Source organism: Rhinopithecus bieti, unplaced genomic scaffold (genome assembly GCF_001698545.2).
Source record: "Rhinopithecus bieti isolate Rb0 unplaced genomic scaffold, ASM169854v2 scaffold_28987, whole genome shotgun sequence".
Classification (NCBI taxonomy): domain Eukaryota; kingdom Metazoa; phylum Chordata; class Mammalia; order Primates; family Cercopithecidae; genus Rhinopithecus; species Rhinopithecus bieti.
This window is the reverse complement of record NW_016812958.1, coordinates 679740-691808: the sequence shown is the minus strand read 5'-3', so window position 1 is coordinate 691808 and position 12069 is coordinate 679740. Positions and strand designations below refer to the sequence as shown.

Genomic DNA, 12069 nt, shown 5'->3' with positions numbered 1-12069 from the left:
AGCCAGGTGGGTATGAGGCAAGAAGAAGTGGCGAGTCCAGCATGCAGCCAGAGAAAAGGCAGGATAGGCAAGAATTAGGTAAGATCCCTGGTGGGGTGGGTTAAGGATGGGTCATAGGGAGCCAAGGAGAAGCTCTGACAAAAGCTTCAGGAGCCTTCACCAATTGTTCCATTAATGAATAGACAACACTCTGATAATACATATATATTTTTCACTAAGTGATTTCATCCTGGGGTATGTTTACAAAATTCTAGGTTGTTTTAGTAGGAAGATGACAAATTGTTTCCCACCTGTGGGTTTTGCTTCATGCCAGCCTTGCTTGATTTTGCCTGGCTTTATTCTGTGAACAGAAAGGAGGTTGGAATTCTGAAAAGTTGCTTTAGCCAAATCCTGTGAACAAAGGAGGCCTTGTTCAGGGTTATGCACGTCAGCTTTTGGAGGAATTTAATTCATCAACTCAGATCTCTGCTTTTCAAGTTGTTGCTCTAGCTAGCATTGTGTTTCCCTGTGTCTGTGATGGAGCAAGTCTTATGTAGGAGCAGGCACTGCTAGTTTACCTTGCCGAGGCCTGTGCCCAGCTCTAGTTACACCACTGAGTTCAGCCTGGGCAGATCCAGGCCCTAGCGGTCCTGAATGGGCACCAGCAATGCACCAAAAAGAGGAAGGCTCGTTGTATTAATGTGCTTGGTTCATTCGTGGCCACATGGATGCTGTACTGACACAAAATTCAGGAATTGGGAATGATAGCTTCGTTCCTGTCAGTTGCCTCCCCACCTGCAACTGAAATTTCCTGAGATGTTACCAGTGTTGACTAGTTTGGATCTTGGACTACTGGGAGTGAGACCGGGAGCACATAAACCATTCCTGAAACCTGCTCCCTGCTGGTAGGTTTATTTCCCCTGGAGACGGGTAACATTGAGCCCTGAAAGGTGGTTTGAAAAAGTTACTGTTTTGTTATGCTGAATGACATTCTAGACCCTGGGAAGACTTGTGGGAAATTTCTTAGGGCCTGGGGGATTCCAGCTCCATGTGGGGAGAAGTTGTATGCCGTATGTGTTGCCCTGTAATGCTGGGCAACCGATGGCATTATGCTACCAGCGTGAACGTGTGGCTGCCGTTTTCTTCATTTTTGTCTCATTCTGTTTCCCTTGACAGGGCAATTTGGTTTTGATGCTGTGCCAGAAATCTTCTGACAATGAGTTATTGGAACTTGGAAAAAAAGAACTGTGTGCAGTACCGCAGGCATTTTCTGGTGGACAACAGTGTGTTTCATGGTAAGCTGTCTCTTGTATTTATATAGTTGGATCTTTTATTTTGTTTCTGACAGGACTTTTATTCTAGCACTCTAGATGCAAATATGGTATAATTGTTGGATGGAACCAAGGCTTGAGTTAACTTGTTTATGAATAATTACCCAAGAAGTCCCATTGCACTTACTATCTCCAGTTGTAAGCAATGGGCCCCACCTCAACAACTACAATAGTGTTCTCTCTCTCTACTTGGTGGGGTAGCTGGTACCAGTGCCTTCCCTCTTCTACCACACTGTCAACTCCAGTGATATCCCTTTCTGATGTTTGTAATTATTTTGGGTGAGGGCCATATATTGTTCAGTTAATATTTCTGGATCACCAGTCAATGCTTATTACTAGCAGAACGTAGCCTTCCAAACTGAGATGTTAGAGGGTGCTTGTGGCCATCTGCTTTAGACACTTATTGAAGAGAAGTCCACCCAGTTTTATTGCTGTCCTTTAGGGCTTTAAGACTTACCTGTATATTATGTCCCATATAAAAACAGAACAGAACAGTTTGCAGTCCTAAACTGTTACTATCAGGGTAGAGGACTGCTGCTGTGAATCAGAGAGGAATCAGTATTAGTCATTTTCATGGCAAACTAAGACAAATTGCCTTTACCCTGCTGGTATCTGTTTGTTTGTGGTATACAGTCAGGGATAAGCTCTGTCAATCCTGCTGTCAAGATACCCTAGGGTGAAACCGGTTTAAAAGCCAAAGACTTATGTGGTGCCAGAATTTTTGGAGTAATCTCCATCAGAGGCCCGTGGAACTGTAGAGGGAAGAGACAGATTTCAGGGGCAGTGGAGTGGTCTTTAACAGAATCCTGTAATCTAAGCTGCTTTCACCTTTCTAAGATTGGTTGTTCTGAAGTCTTCCCCAATTTGATGACAGACTTAATGTTTATTATTGCTTTAAACTAAGTTTAAGATAACACATTTAACCTTACTTTATTAAGCACTTTAGTGTTTATAGTGTTTTTTCAACATTCATTATACCACCTCAGTAAAAGGCCTCATAGAGAATGACTTCATTTTACAGATGAAGAGAAACAGATGAAATAACTGCCCAAGTTGATGTAACTAATTAGGTATTAGCAAGGTCAGCATGAAAATTTCTGCCTCCACCTTTCCAGGTTGATTCTCTTGACATTCCAGTGGTGAAATGCCCTCAGCAGAGGAGACGTGGCAATGGCGACTTGACACTGTGGCACTGAGGTTCTGTGTTGCTTTTCTCTGAGCCTTAGCCAAGGGTCCTGTTCATTGCTTTATCTCTCATGCAGTGTTTCATTTATGTATTTTTCTGTTGCAAATTTATTTGTATTAAAAAAGAGTAAACATGATAATAGAAGAATCACGGGAGTTAGAAGAACTAGGCTTATTTTTTTCAAGCTTTATTTTGTGCCAGTTTTTAAAGAGTTTAGATTTAAGTGCCTTAAACTCATTATTATTTTCATTATTTTAGAATACCTTTATTCAGAGATCTCAAAGGGTATAATGATTTAAAAAATTTTCTATGTATTTTTATAGTCATATTACCAATTAGTTTATTACTATATTGCAGATATTTATGCTAAGGGCTTGATGAACATTAACATTGTCATACTGGATCCTTTCAAGGACTTTGCCATAGCTATTATTCAACCAATTTTATGAACAGGGGAACTAAAGCTTTTGGAGATTGTGAAATGGTGACCTAAAATTCAAATCCTGATCTGCCTAATTCCAACACCTCACTCTTTTTTCTTCTTTCAGGCTGCCATCTCCATTTTAATAAAAAAAATTAACATTCTGAGGCTTAAGTTCTATATACCAGTATTTACTGTGTTACTGATTAGCAGTGTATGATGTTGGACAAGTTATACAATCTTTCAGGAACTCAGTTCTCTTTTCTGTGAAATGAGCATGCTGGTCTCAATGATTTTTGAGGCTGTTTCCATAGAAGTTCTAAACTCAGATTCCACTGAAGTATTTCTTTCTTTTTTTTTTTTTTGAGGCGGAGTCTTGCTCTGTCGCCCGGACTGGAGTGCAGTGGCCGGATCTCAGCTCACTGCAAGCTCCGCCTCCCGGGTTCACGCCATTCTCCTGCCTCAGCCTCCCGAGGAGCTGGGACTACAGGCGCCCGCCACCTCGCCCAGCTAGTTTTGTATTTTTTTTTAGTAGAGACGGGGTTTCACCGTGTTAGCCAGGATGGTCTCGATCTCCTGACCTCGTGATCCGCCCGTCTCGGCCTCCCAAAGTGCTGGGATTACAGGCTGGGATTACAGGCTTGAGCCACCGCGCCCGGCCGACCCACTGAAGTATTTCTGAGAATTACAATTACTGTATTGTCTGAGCTCCCTTTTCACTAAACACAAGATACACAAGGGGGCAGTATAATACTTAAAATATGAATTGGTTACTTCTTAACATTCGAGAATTACTCTTTCGAAAGGGTTTAAGAGATATTAAATCCTCCCAAGATTAAAAGAATCAAAGCCGATTAGAACAATGATTCTATTCATTTATAATACAGCAATAAATTTATATATTTCTGATAGTGTAAAATATCATTTTGGATTTCCTTGCCTCAGGATATGTTGTAATTCAGGAAATAAAGATGCCTTTTGCTCTTCTTCTATCTCTGCTGAAAAAGAATCTGTTAACATAGGAACTTGCTTAACTTAAGGAAGAATTGTGAGAAGTCTTGGGATATTTTAAACCAAGGGAGCTCTGGTGATAATGTCTTTGTAGAGGCTTTCAGAACATTTCTGAGAAAAGAAAGGGGACAGGACATGTTGAGTAGGAAATGTCAGATTTCTCTTGGGCTTCTTGAACATTTACTGACCACGCTTTTGCTTATTCACTTTGGCTTCTCCTTGTTTTTGTTGATAACTCTCCTTACATAACCAAATCAACCAAAACAAAAAGAAACAAAACTTCTTCCATAAACAGGAAAGAACCATTTCCCGTGTAGAATAATAGACTTTTGGAATAAGCATACTTGGATGTGCAAATGATGCCAGCCAGGTTCTTTTTCTACAGACAGACTTCAGCAGTGTTGCCAGGATAAAAGAGCTACATTAAAATGAGAACTCTAAAATGGTCAATAGCAGCAAAATAAAATGTAACATTTGTGTAGTTTCACAGTTCATAAAGCATATTCATAGCCTCATTTTCTGATTATAGAGGTGGTATATTCTCACTGGAAACAATTTAGAGTATTACCCACAATCCCAGAACCCAAAGAGAAAGAGACTATTAAACCTACTATTAAGAGTTCGGTTATGTCTGGTCTTTTATCTACTTACTATTTCATCTTCACATTTCTGAGGCAGAAATGAAATATTGGAAAGGTTGGGAAATAGTGCTTAACGGAAATGAACTGGTTGGTTGAATTGACTTCTATGTCCAATGATGAGCGAAACCTTGTTAGGAATGATGAATTTTTCTATTTCCCTCTTGTCTGTCTTTTGCCTGAATTTTTGGAAAAACCCAAAGGAATTTGCACCTATTAGAGAAACTAATCTCCGGGATCTTCCCCTACTTGACTTTTAGTCTTCTGATATGTTTGCAATAGAAAAAAATCTTGAGCAAAGAATGTTTGGTGCCATATGAACCTTGCCTTAATGGCTTATACCTTCATGATTTATCCTGATTTGAAAATTGCCTGTATCTTCAGCTGCTTCTCTTGCTTTCAGTGAATTGCAGTATTTTTTTTTCTGACCTGGGATGCAGTCTTGATTATTAACCAGTGATCAGTGTATTTGCAATTAATATTCACATGCAATTTCTTATGCACATAAGCCTTTCCAAACAATTGAGCTCCTTAATAAGTGACTTGATGTTTGTTTTCACGTACTGCTAGTTGTAATTGTACTATTGGAAAAAGTATTAATTGCTTTCCCGTAAGTTATTAGGGTATCATCTCAACTTCTTATAGGAAAATTTACTTTTGTTGCCATCATGTTGTTAAACGAATATTTCTGAATAACCATTACAAATCTAGACTAGAAACATTTTGGACTGAATTAGGAGTATCTCTTACTATCTGGGGATAAAATTAAGGGTAATTCTCTTATTAAATATTTATGCAGTATGCCTTTTCAAGAAGTTGCCCTATATATATATATGTTAATACTTTTACTTTGCCTCAGAACTACATTTTAAGAAAACTAATTGACTTAGTTAATTAATTAAATGATTACTTTTTATCCAGCCTCCCCTTCCTGACCACAGACCTAGTTGGTGATGTGAGGGTAGAAACTTGACCGCTAGTCTGTAAAGGAAAGTAGGCTGAAATGGGATCCTGAAGACTAGTACTAATCCAAGTTTAACACCTAACTTGTGTAGCCTCATGTCACTTCTGGGGCCGCCAGTTTCCCTGTCTTTCAAGTGCTTTACAATTGTGCCAGATTGTAAAGTTCCCTTGTAGCAGCAAGGTGTGAGGTCTCTGTGTAGTCAAACATCAAGATAGGTGTATGATAGATGGAAGTGTTCTTCAGACCGGGGGTATGAGAATGAAAGGCTGGCAAGATGGCATTGAAGAGAGGATAAGATTTCTTTTTGGACTGTAAACTTTGTAGTTAGTGTTGCACTGGCAAAATGCTGCATTTCCCTTAGGGGAGAGAGGTGTGTGTGTGTGTGTGTGTGTGTGTGTGTGTGTGTGTGAATGGTCACAGGTTTCTCCTGGCCATGGAGAGACCAATATCTAGGACTGACACACAAGCTTTCGGGACAAATGTGATTATATTAAACAATGAAGAGTGAAAAGCTCTCCCTCACTGGAGTTCCATCTGCACTGGAAGAAAAGAGAAGAATGCCAGATTCTGACTGGTAAATATGCAAGGAGAATGAAATTATGCAAAAGTGAATTAGGGTTCCAATTGATTTCAGCCAGTTTATTAGACTTTGGCAGCCTGCCTGCTTTCGGTTTGTGGGGCATCACTAGATTTTATGTTAGAGTGGCATTTCTTTACTGAATCAAAGCCTAGCTTTTCCAGCCATAACTTTATAAGCATCCTTTTCTAGGTCCAGAAAATACTTGTGCACATAGAATTCCTATTAATGCAATGACAATCAAGATTTCATGAACATTATTAAGATTAAAAGTATCAGGCTGGGCGCAGTGGTTCATGCCTGTAATCCCAGGCTGGGCGCAGTGGTTCACGCCTGTAATCCCAGCACTCTGGGAGGCCAAGACAGGTGGATAACCTGAGGTCAGGAGTTCGAGACCAGCCTGGCCAACATGGCGAAACCGTCTCTATTAAAAATACAAAAAATTAGCTGGGTGTGGGGGTGGGCGCTTGTAATCCCAGCTACTCGGGAGGCCGAGGAAGGAGAGTCACTTGAACCTGGGAGGTGGAGGTTGCAGCAAGCCGAGATGGCGCCACTGCACTCCAGGATGGGCAACAAGAGCAAAACTCTGTCTCAAAAAAAAAAAAAGATAAAAGATTAAAAGTATTATCATTAAATTATTAGAGAGGACAAGGGAAAATTTCAAAGACAAATTGAAGAGGAAGAGTTAAAAAAAAAAAAATAGAAGATAGGCCTTAAGGGAGAAAATATATTTGAATCATTTAAGTTTTATAAATTATAATAGAACTAATTCTGGAAGCAGCATTGCCCAGTAGATTTCTTTTATTGGCCGATGGCCACTGAAGCAGAAAGCATCAGGGCAGGTATCCTTTCAGGCCTATGATGTTCAGGTGCATCTTGCAGGTGGTGAAGATTTAGACAGAGGGAGGCATGGCCTGACCCAGGTGTGACACTTTGTAGGGGCTCCCACTGGCTGAGTTACTCTGGGTGAGTTGTTCTCTTTGGGACTAAGTTTTCCGTATCAGCAAAATGCTGGCATTTAGGGAAAATGACCTCTAAGTTTCTAAGTGCTAACATTTTAAGAAATGCGAGATTGTCTACCTCCCTTACTCACCCTACTTTTAAACAGAGACTAATTGGAGAATTTGCTATGAGTTAACTGACCACATTGATTTATCTCCTTTTCTTCTTCCCCTGTCTGAAGGAAATCACAGCCATCCATTTAGGCCTTACAAAAGAGGATATTTATGTCTAGTTTAGAACACAAAGGAAACAACCTTTAATGTGAGCTGGTATGAAATATACTTGTTCTATGACCTTTTGGGAACATATGCTCTTCTTTGATGTCTTGGAGATATAAAAATTCTCAATGAAAGCCTCTCAGTGAATGCTACTTATTTATATTTTAAAATCTAAAGTTCTTTCCTTTTTTTGGTCTTTCTTTATGATGAGCATTCCATTTGTAACTGGTTTATTGAGCATTTTCAACTTAGTGCAGCATATATGCTTCAGTGAATGCTTCGGAAAATACTTTGTCCCATTGTAGCATCTTGGGTAGATTCTATTACTTTCTGGCTAATTTTGGCAATTAAGTGTCCAGTCCATTTTAAAATTTCAATCTCAGATTCATTAAGCCCCCTTACGCCCTGACCTGGCTGTTGGTGGTTGAAGGTGGGGGTGCCTCTGTCTCTGCTATACTCCTTCCCCTTGAAGGAGAATTCAAGGCCCTGTTCCACAGATTTTGGTACAAGGAAGAGAGCAGGGGCCTTTTGTCCCACATGTCCCTGTTGTATGTCAGCAGCAATGAGGTGATCCAGACTCCCTCTGCTTCCATCATCTGTAGATTCTCAGTTTTATCCTGGCTCCCTCTGTTACCAAGGACCCTCCAGAGAGGACCTGCCATCTTGCTTCAGCCTCATGCCTTCTCTGCTGTCAATTTCCTCTGGCTGGAGCACAGCTTCCTGTGCCCCTGAGGACACTGGGGCAACTGTCTGGCTCCTGCCCTTTCTCTTCTCCGTATTTCTTCATGTGGAGCTCTACAGACTGGAAGGGCTTGAAAGATGGAATGGGGTGTGAAGTTGCCCCTTGCTCTTCTCAGACCTACTGACGACAGTCTCTTCTCACACTGTGCGGGCTGCTCCCATACGTTACCAACTTAGGCAATCTCTAAGTCATTCTTTCATAGCTCTTCCCGTGCTTGTTTCTGGTGTGAGGGGTATTTCCTCCAGTTTCACTCCTCAGAGTGCCATCTCTGCCACCCTGGGCATTGAGGATATTATACACCTAACAATGGCTCAGGTAACGTGATTTTGTTGGATGAAATCCCAGCCCCCCCAACCACTGACAGCTCTCCTTGGACTCCTAGAGCCACTCTAGGCACGTCCTTGTTCACTAATATTTTAGATTAGGGCGACTTAATTTCCCTAAAGCTACTGGTGTTCTTTATTCTGTTTGCTCTTTGCAACATTATGTAGCTGGATTAATCAGACCCAAGCAATGATCTATATGTATAAAAATCCATGTTGAGGTATATCAGCCTCTATTCCTCATCGGGAATCTAATTCAGTGAAGGAATTTTTCTGGATAACTGAACCCACTGTGATCTCTCTGTCATGCTTTCTATGCAAGGTCATTTATGTTCTGCAACCATGGAGGGGATGAAAAGGTGCTCTTTAAATGGCAAATTGGAGATCTGGATGTATGGGAAGCCCAGGTGGATGAGAAATGACAGTGTTCTTTCTTCGAAGTTTTAGCTTTCAATTTTCTGAAACAAGCCTATTGCTGCCAAGTTAACGTCTTGGATGGCCTTTTCCATGAGACTCTCAAACTCTCTCTTAAACCTTTGGCCATTGAGAGTCCAGCCAGGCAGAAAGGCCCTTGATTGTTTTATTCCTTTATGCTTGGGAATACCAATTTTCTAACTGGCAATTGGAATTCGTAATTTTCTAATTACTCAATTAGAAAGAAGAAATAATGTGTATAATAAACTATCATTTTTTCCTTCAGATTTGCAGACTTTTCATATTTTAAGTGGTTACTTATGAGAATTATTTCCCCTTAGACCTGTGTTACAAATTTAAGCCTTTGTTCTTGAAGCTGCATTTCCATAATTAGAATTAGTTTTCCTCTGCTCTCTCATTTTCCCAATTGTCTTTCCCACTCTGTTTCTAATGTATGCACAGAAATTGATGGGAGGATGAAAAATCTTTCCGTGAGTAGATTCAGAGTTCTTCTAGGGCAACATAATTGTTTAATTTAGATATAGAAAAGATCTAGAATTTTTTTCTTGGATCTAGTAATAATTAGTGATTGTATTTGTAATCATGAAACCCTCCAGTCTCCCATCTATCAAAAGAAAGTTGAAAAACTGCAGTTTGTTCCTTCTTACCATGTGGATGAAGTCATCCCCATAGAGATCTGTGACATGTTTTATATTTTCTTAGGCTCATTCCTTTCAGCAAATATGTTTGGGGTTATTTCAAGTGCAAATTGTTGGTTTCAAAGGAATATCCAGATTTTTAATTTAAAGCCTCTAGCCTAGTGTGGAGTGGCTTCACCTACTCCCACAGCTTCAGTTCCCATGTCTTTGCTAACTCCAAAAGTGTGTTCATGGCTTTAACCTTCCCTCTATGCTGAATACTCAGATGTCCATCTGCCTACCTGATGGTTCCACAGATGCTCTCCAGGTCCTCAGAGTTAACATGTGTGGAGCAGAATTCCTTCCTGCCCTGGTACCCATCTGCCTTGCCAACCTTATTTCACCCTTCCCCTTCCCTACTCCCCAGCAACACTGACCTTTGCATTCCTTGCCCACATAACTCACTGCTTCTTCACTTAGCCAACTTCGAACACATCCTTTCAATCCCAGAGTAAAAGTCTCCTCAGCAGAGAAGACTCTTTTGATTTCTCAGACCAGGTCAGGCCCTGCTTTATGATTTCCTGTCATTGTGCATTGCTGCTTCATTTTGCTGCTTCATTGTGTTATCATTACTGTAATAAAACTATTAATTGTGTGATTACTAGTTTCATTTCTGTCTCTCCAACCCGACGTCCAGGAGATCAGAGACTGTTCTGACTTGTATCTGCAGCACACAGTGCAATGCATTGCATATAGTAGGTGCTCAATAAAATATTGCTGAATGACTTTCTATATTTTATTTAATAGGGGAGAAAGGCCAGGCACGGTGGCTCATGCCTGTAATCCCAGCACTTTGGGAGGCCAAGGCGGGCGGATTACGAGGTCAGGAGATCGAGACCATCCTGGCTAATGCGGTGAAACACTGTCTGTACTAAAAAAATACAAAAAAAAAAAAAAAATTAGCTGGGCGTGGTGGCGGGCACTTGTAGTCCCAGCTACTCTGGAGGCTGAGGCAGGAGAATAGCGTGAAGCTGGGAGGTGGAGCTTGCAGTGAGCCAAGATTGTGCCACTGCACTCCAGCCTGGGCGACTGAGCGAGACTCCGTCTCAAAAAAAAAAAAAGGGAAATAATAATAATAAGGGAGATAAGAGTGGTTTCACTATTTTTGTACTCTCTGTTGAGTTTGGTGTTTAATCTTTGTGCTGTGAAATGCATCAATTCTCTGACTGTAAACTCTCTCCTTGCCTTTACTCAGAATTTTGCCATAGGAAAGCCGGAAAAAAAAAATACTCATATACCATCCTTGCTGAGATGAAGAAGGAAAAGAAGACCATTGAGAATCCAAGTGTGCCTTAGAAAATATTATGTATTACAAATGCATACTGCCTTGAAATGAGCAAGGACAAAGCCATTTCTTTAAAAGAATTTCTTAAAGTAGTTTCAAAAGGCTTTTAGAGTTCATTGTAGATGTTCCATGTTGGTTATACATATATATGTATTTTATCTGACTCTGAAACTGAAGATTTCTGTCTTTAAAATAGCACTATTAGTAAAGTTGTTTAATTGCAGTTGTTTGCATACTATTAAAATTCTCTGCTGCTTGTGTCTGAAAATCTCCAGTCCAGAAGTAAGTGTTGTCTGTGGGGTAATTGTTACTGCAGAGAGCACGGAATAGACCTGCATCAAAAAACAAACAAAACAAAACAAAACAAAACAAACGAAAAAAAAAGCACTAGTTTTCTCAGTAAGAGAGGAGGAAAGGAGGCCTGGGGCGGGGGTACATGAGGAGAATAATCAAACAGTATAGGACTTCTTTAAAAGTTAAGAAGATGCACTTTTATTTCAGCTTTACACACAAGAAAAATGGTCAGCACCTAGGCCTTTCCTCTGAGAATCTCAGGCATTATGAGAGTACATTCCTGACTTATAGGTAGCAAGATCACTCTGAGAAGTAAATACCTCTCTGGGTAGGATAAATACAGAATCTGTGAAAATGTTTTTGTCTGTTTGTCAGCATATGTGACTGACATATATAAGTGTTTTTAGAATTTCTTCCATTGAAATGTAAAGGATGGTGGCTTATGCTCAATTAAAAGGAAGAGCAGGGAACACATTTATTATTTAGTGTCCTAGTTTTACTCCCTGCCAACTTGAAATTGAGCATCAATGCATTTCTACAAATGACCATTCTTTGAAATTGTGCCAATGTAAGAATTTCACGGTATTATGTTTTAAGCTAAGTAGAAGCTCATCATCTCTAGATGTGGAGACTTGTAAGTAATTAATGCTTTAAATCAATGGTTCCCAGCCTTGGCTGTGCATTGGAATCGCCTGGGGATAAAACAAAACAAAATAAAACAAACTATGTCCTGGGTGTCAGCTCAGAAGCTCTGATTTTTTGGTCTAGGGTGTGGCCAGGGTATGGGAAAATTGTTGGAACTCTTCATGTGATTCTAATGGGCAGCCAATTAGATTTTGGTGGGTTGAAAACCCCAGACTTAGGGTGACCAATACGTATTTTCTCAACAGAACTATTGAATTCATGAATTTGATAATGGTTATTTTCTGTGATGATAGTCTATTTTATACTGAATCTTGAAGGGTAGGGAAGGGGGAGCATTAAAA

At 40.2% G+C, this 12069-nt stretch overlaps 1 protein-coding gene across 1 annotated transcript in view; it reads left to right on the top strand.

The window, feature by feature from the left end:
• Window positions 1–1161: 1161 nt before the first annotated feature.
• PLCH1 (phospholipase C eta 1) overlaps window positions 1162–12069 on the top strand; it is a 227451-nt gene continuing 216543 nt past the window's right edge. The window contains 1 exon segment of the mRNA XM_017847382.1: window positions 1162–1274. Coding sequence (XP_017702871.1) covers window positions 1196–1274 — 79 coding nt within the window. The 5' untranslated portion in view covers window positions 1162–1195.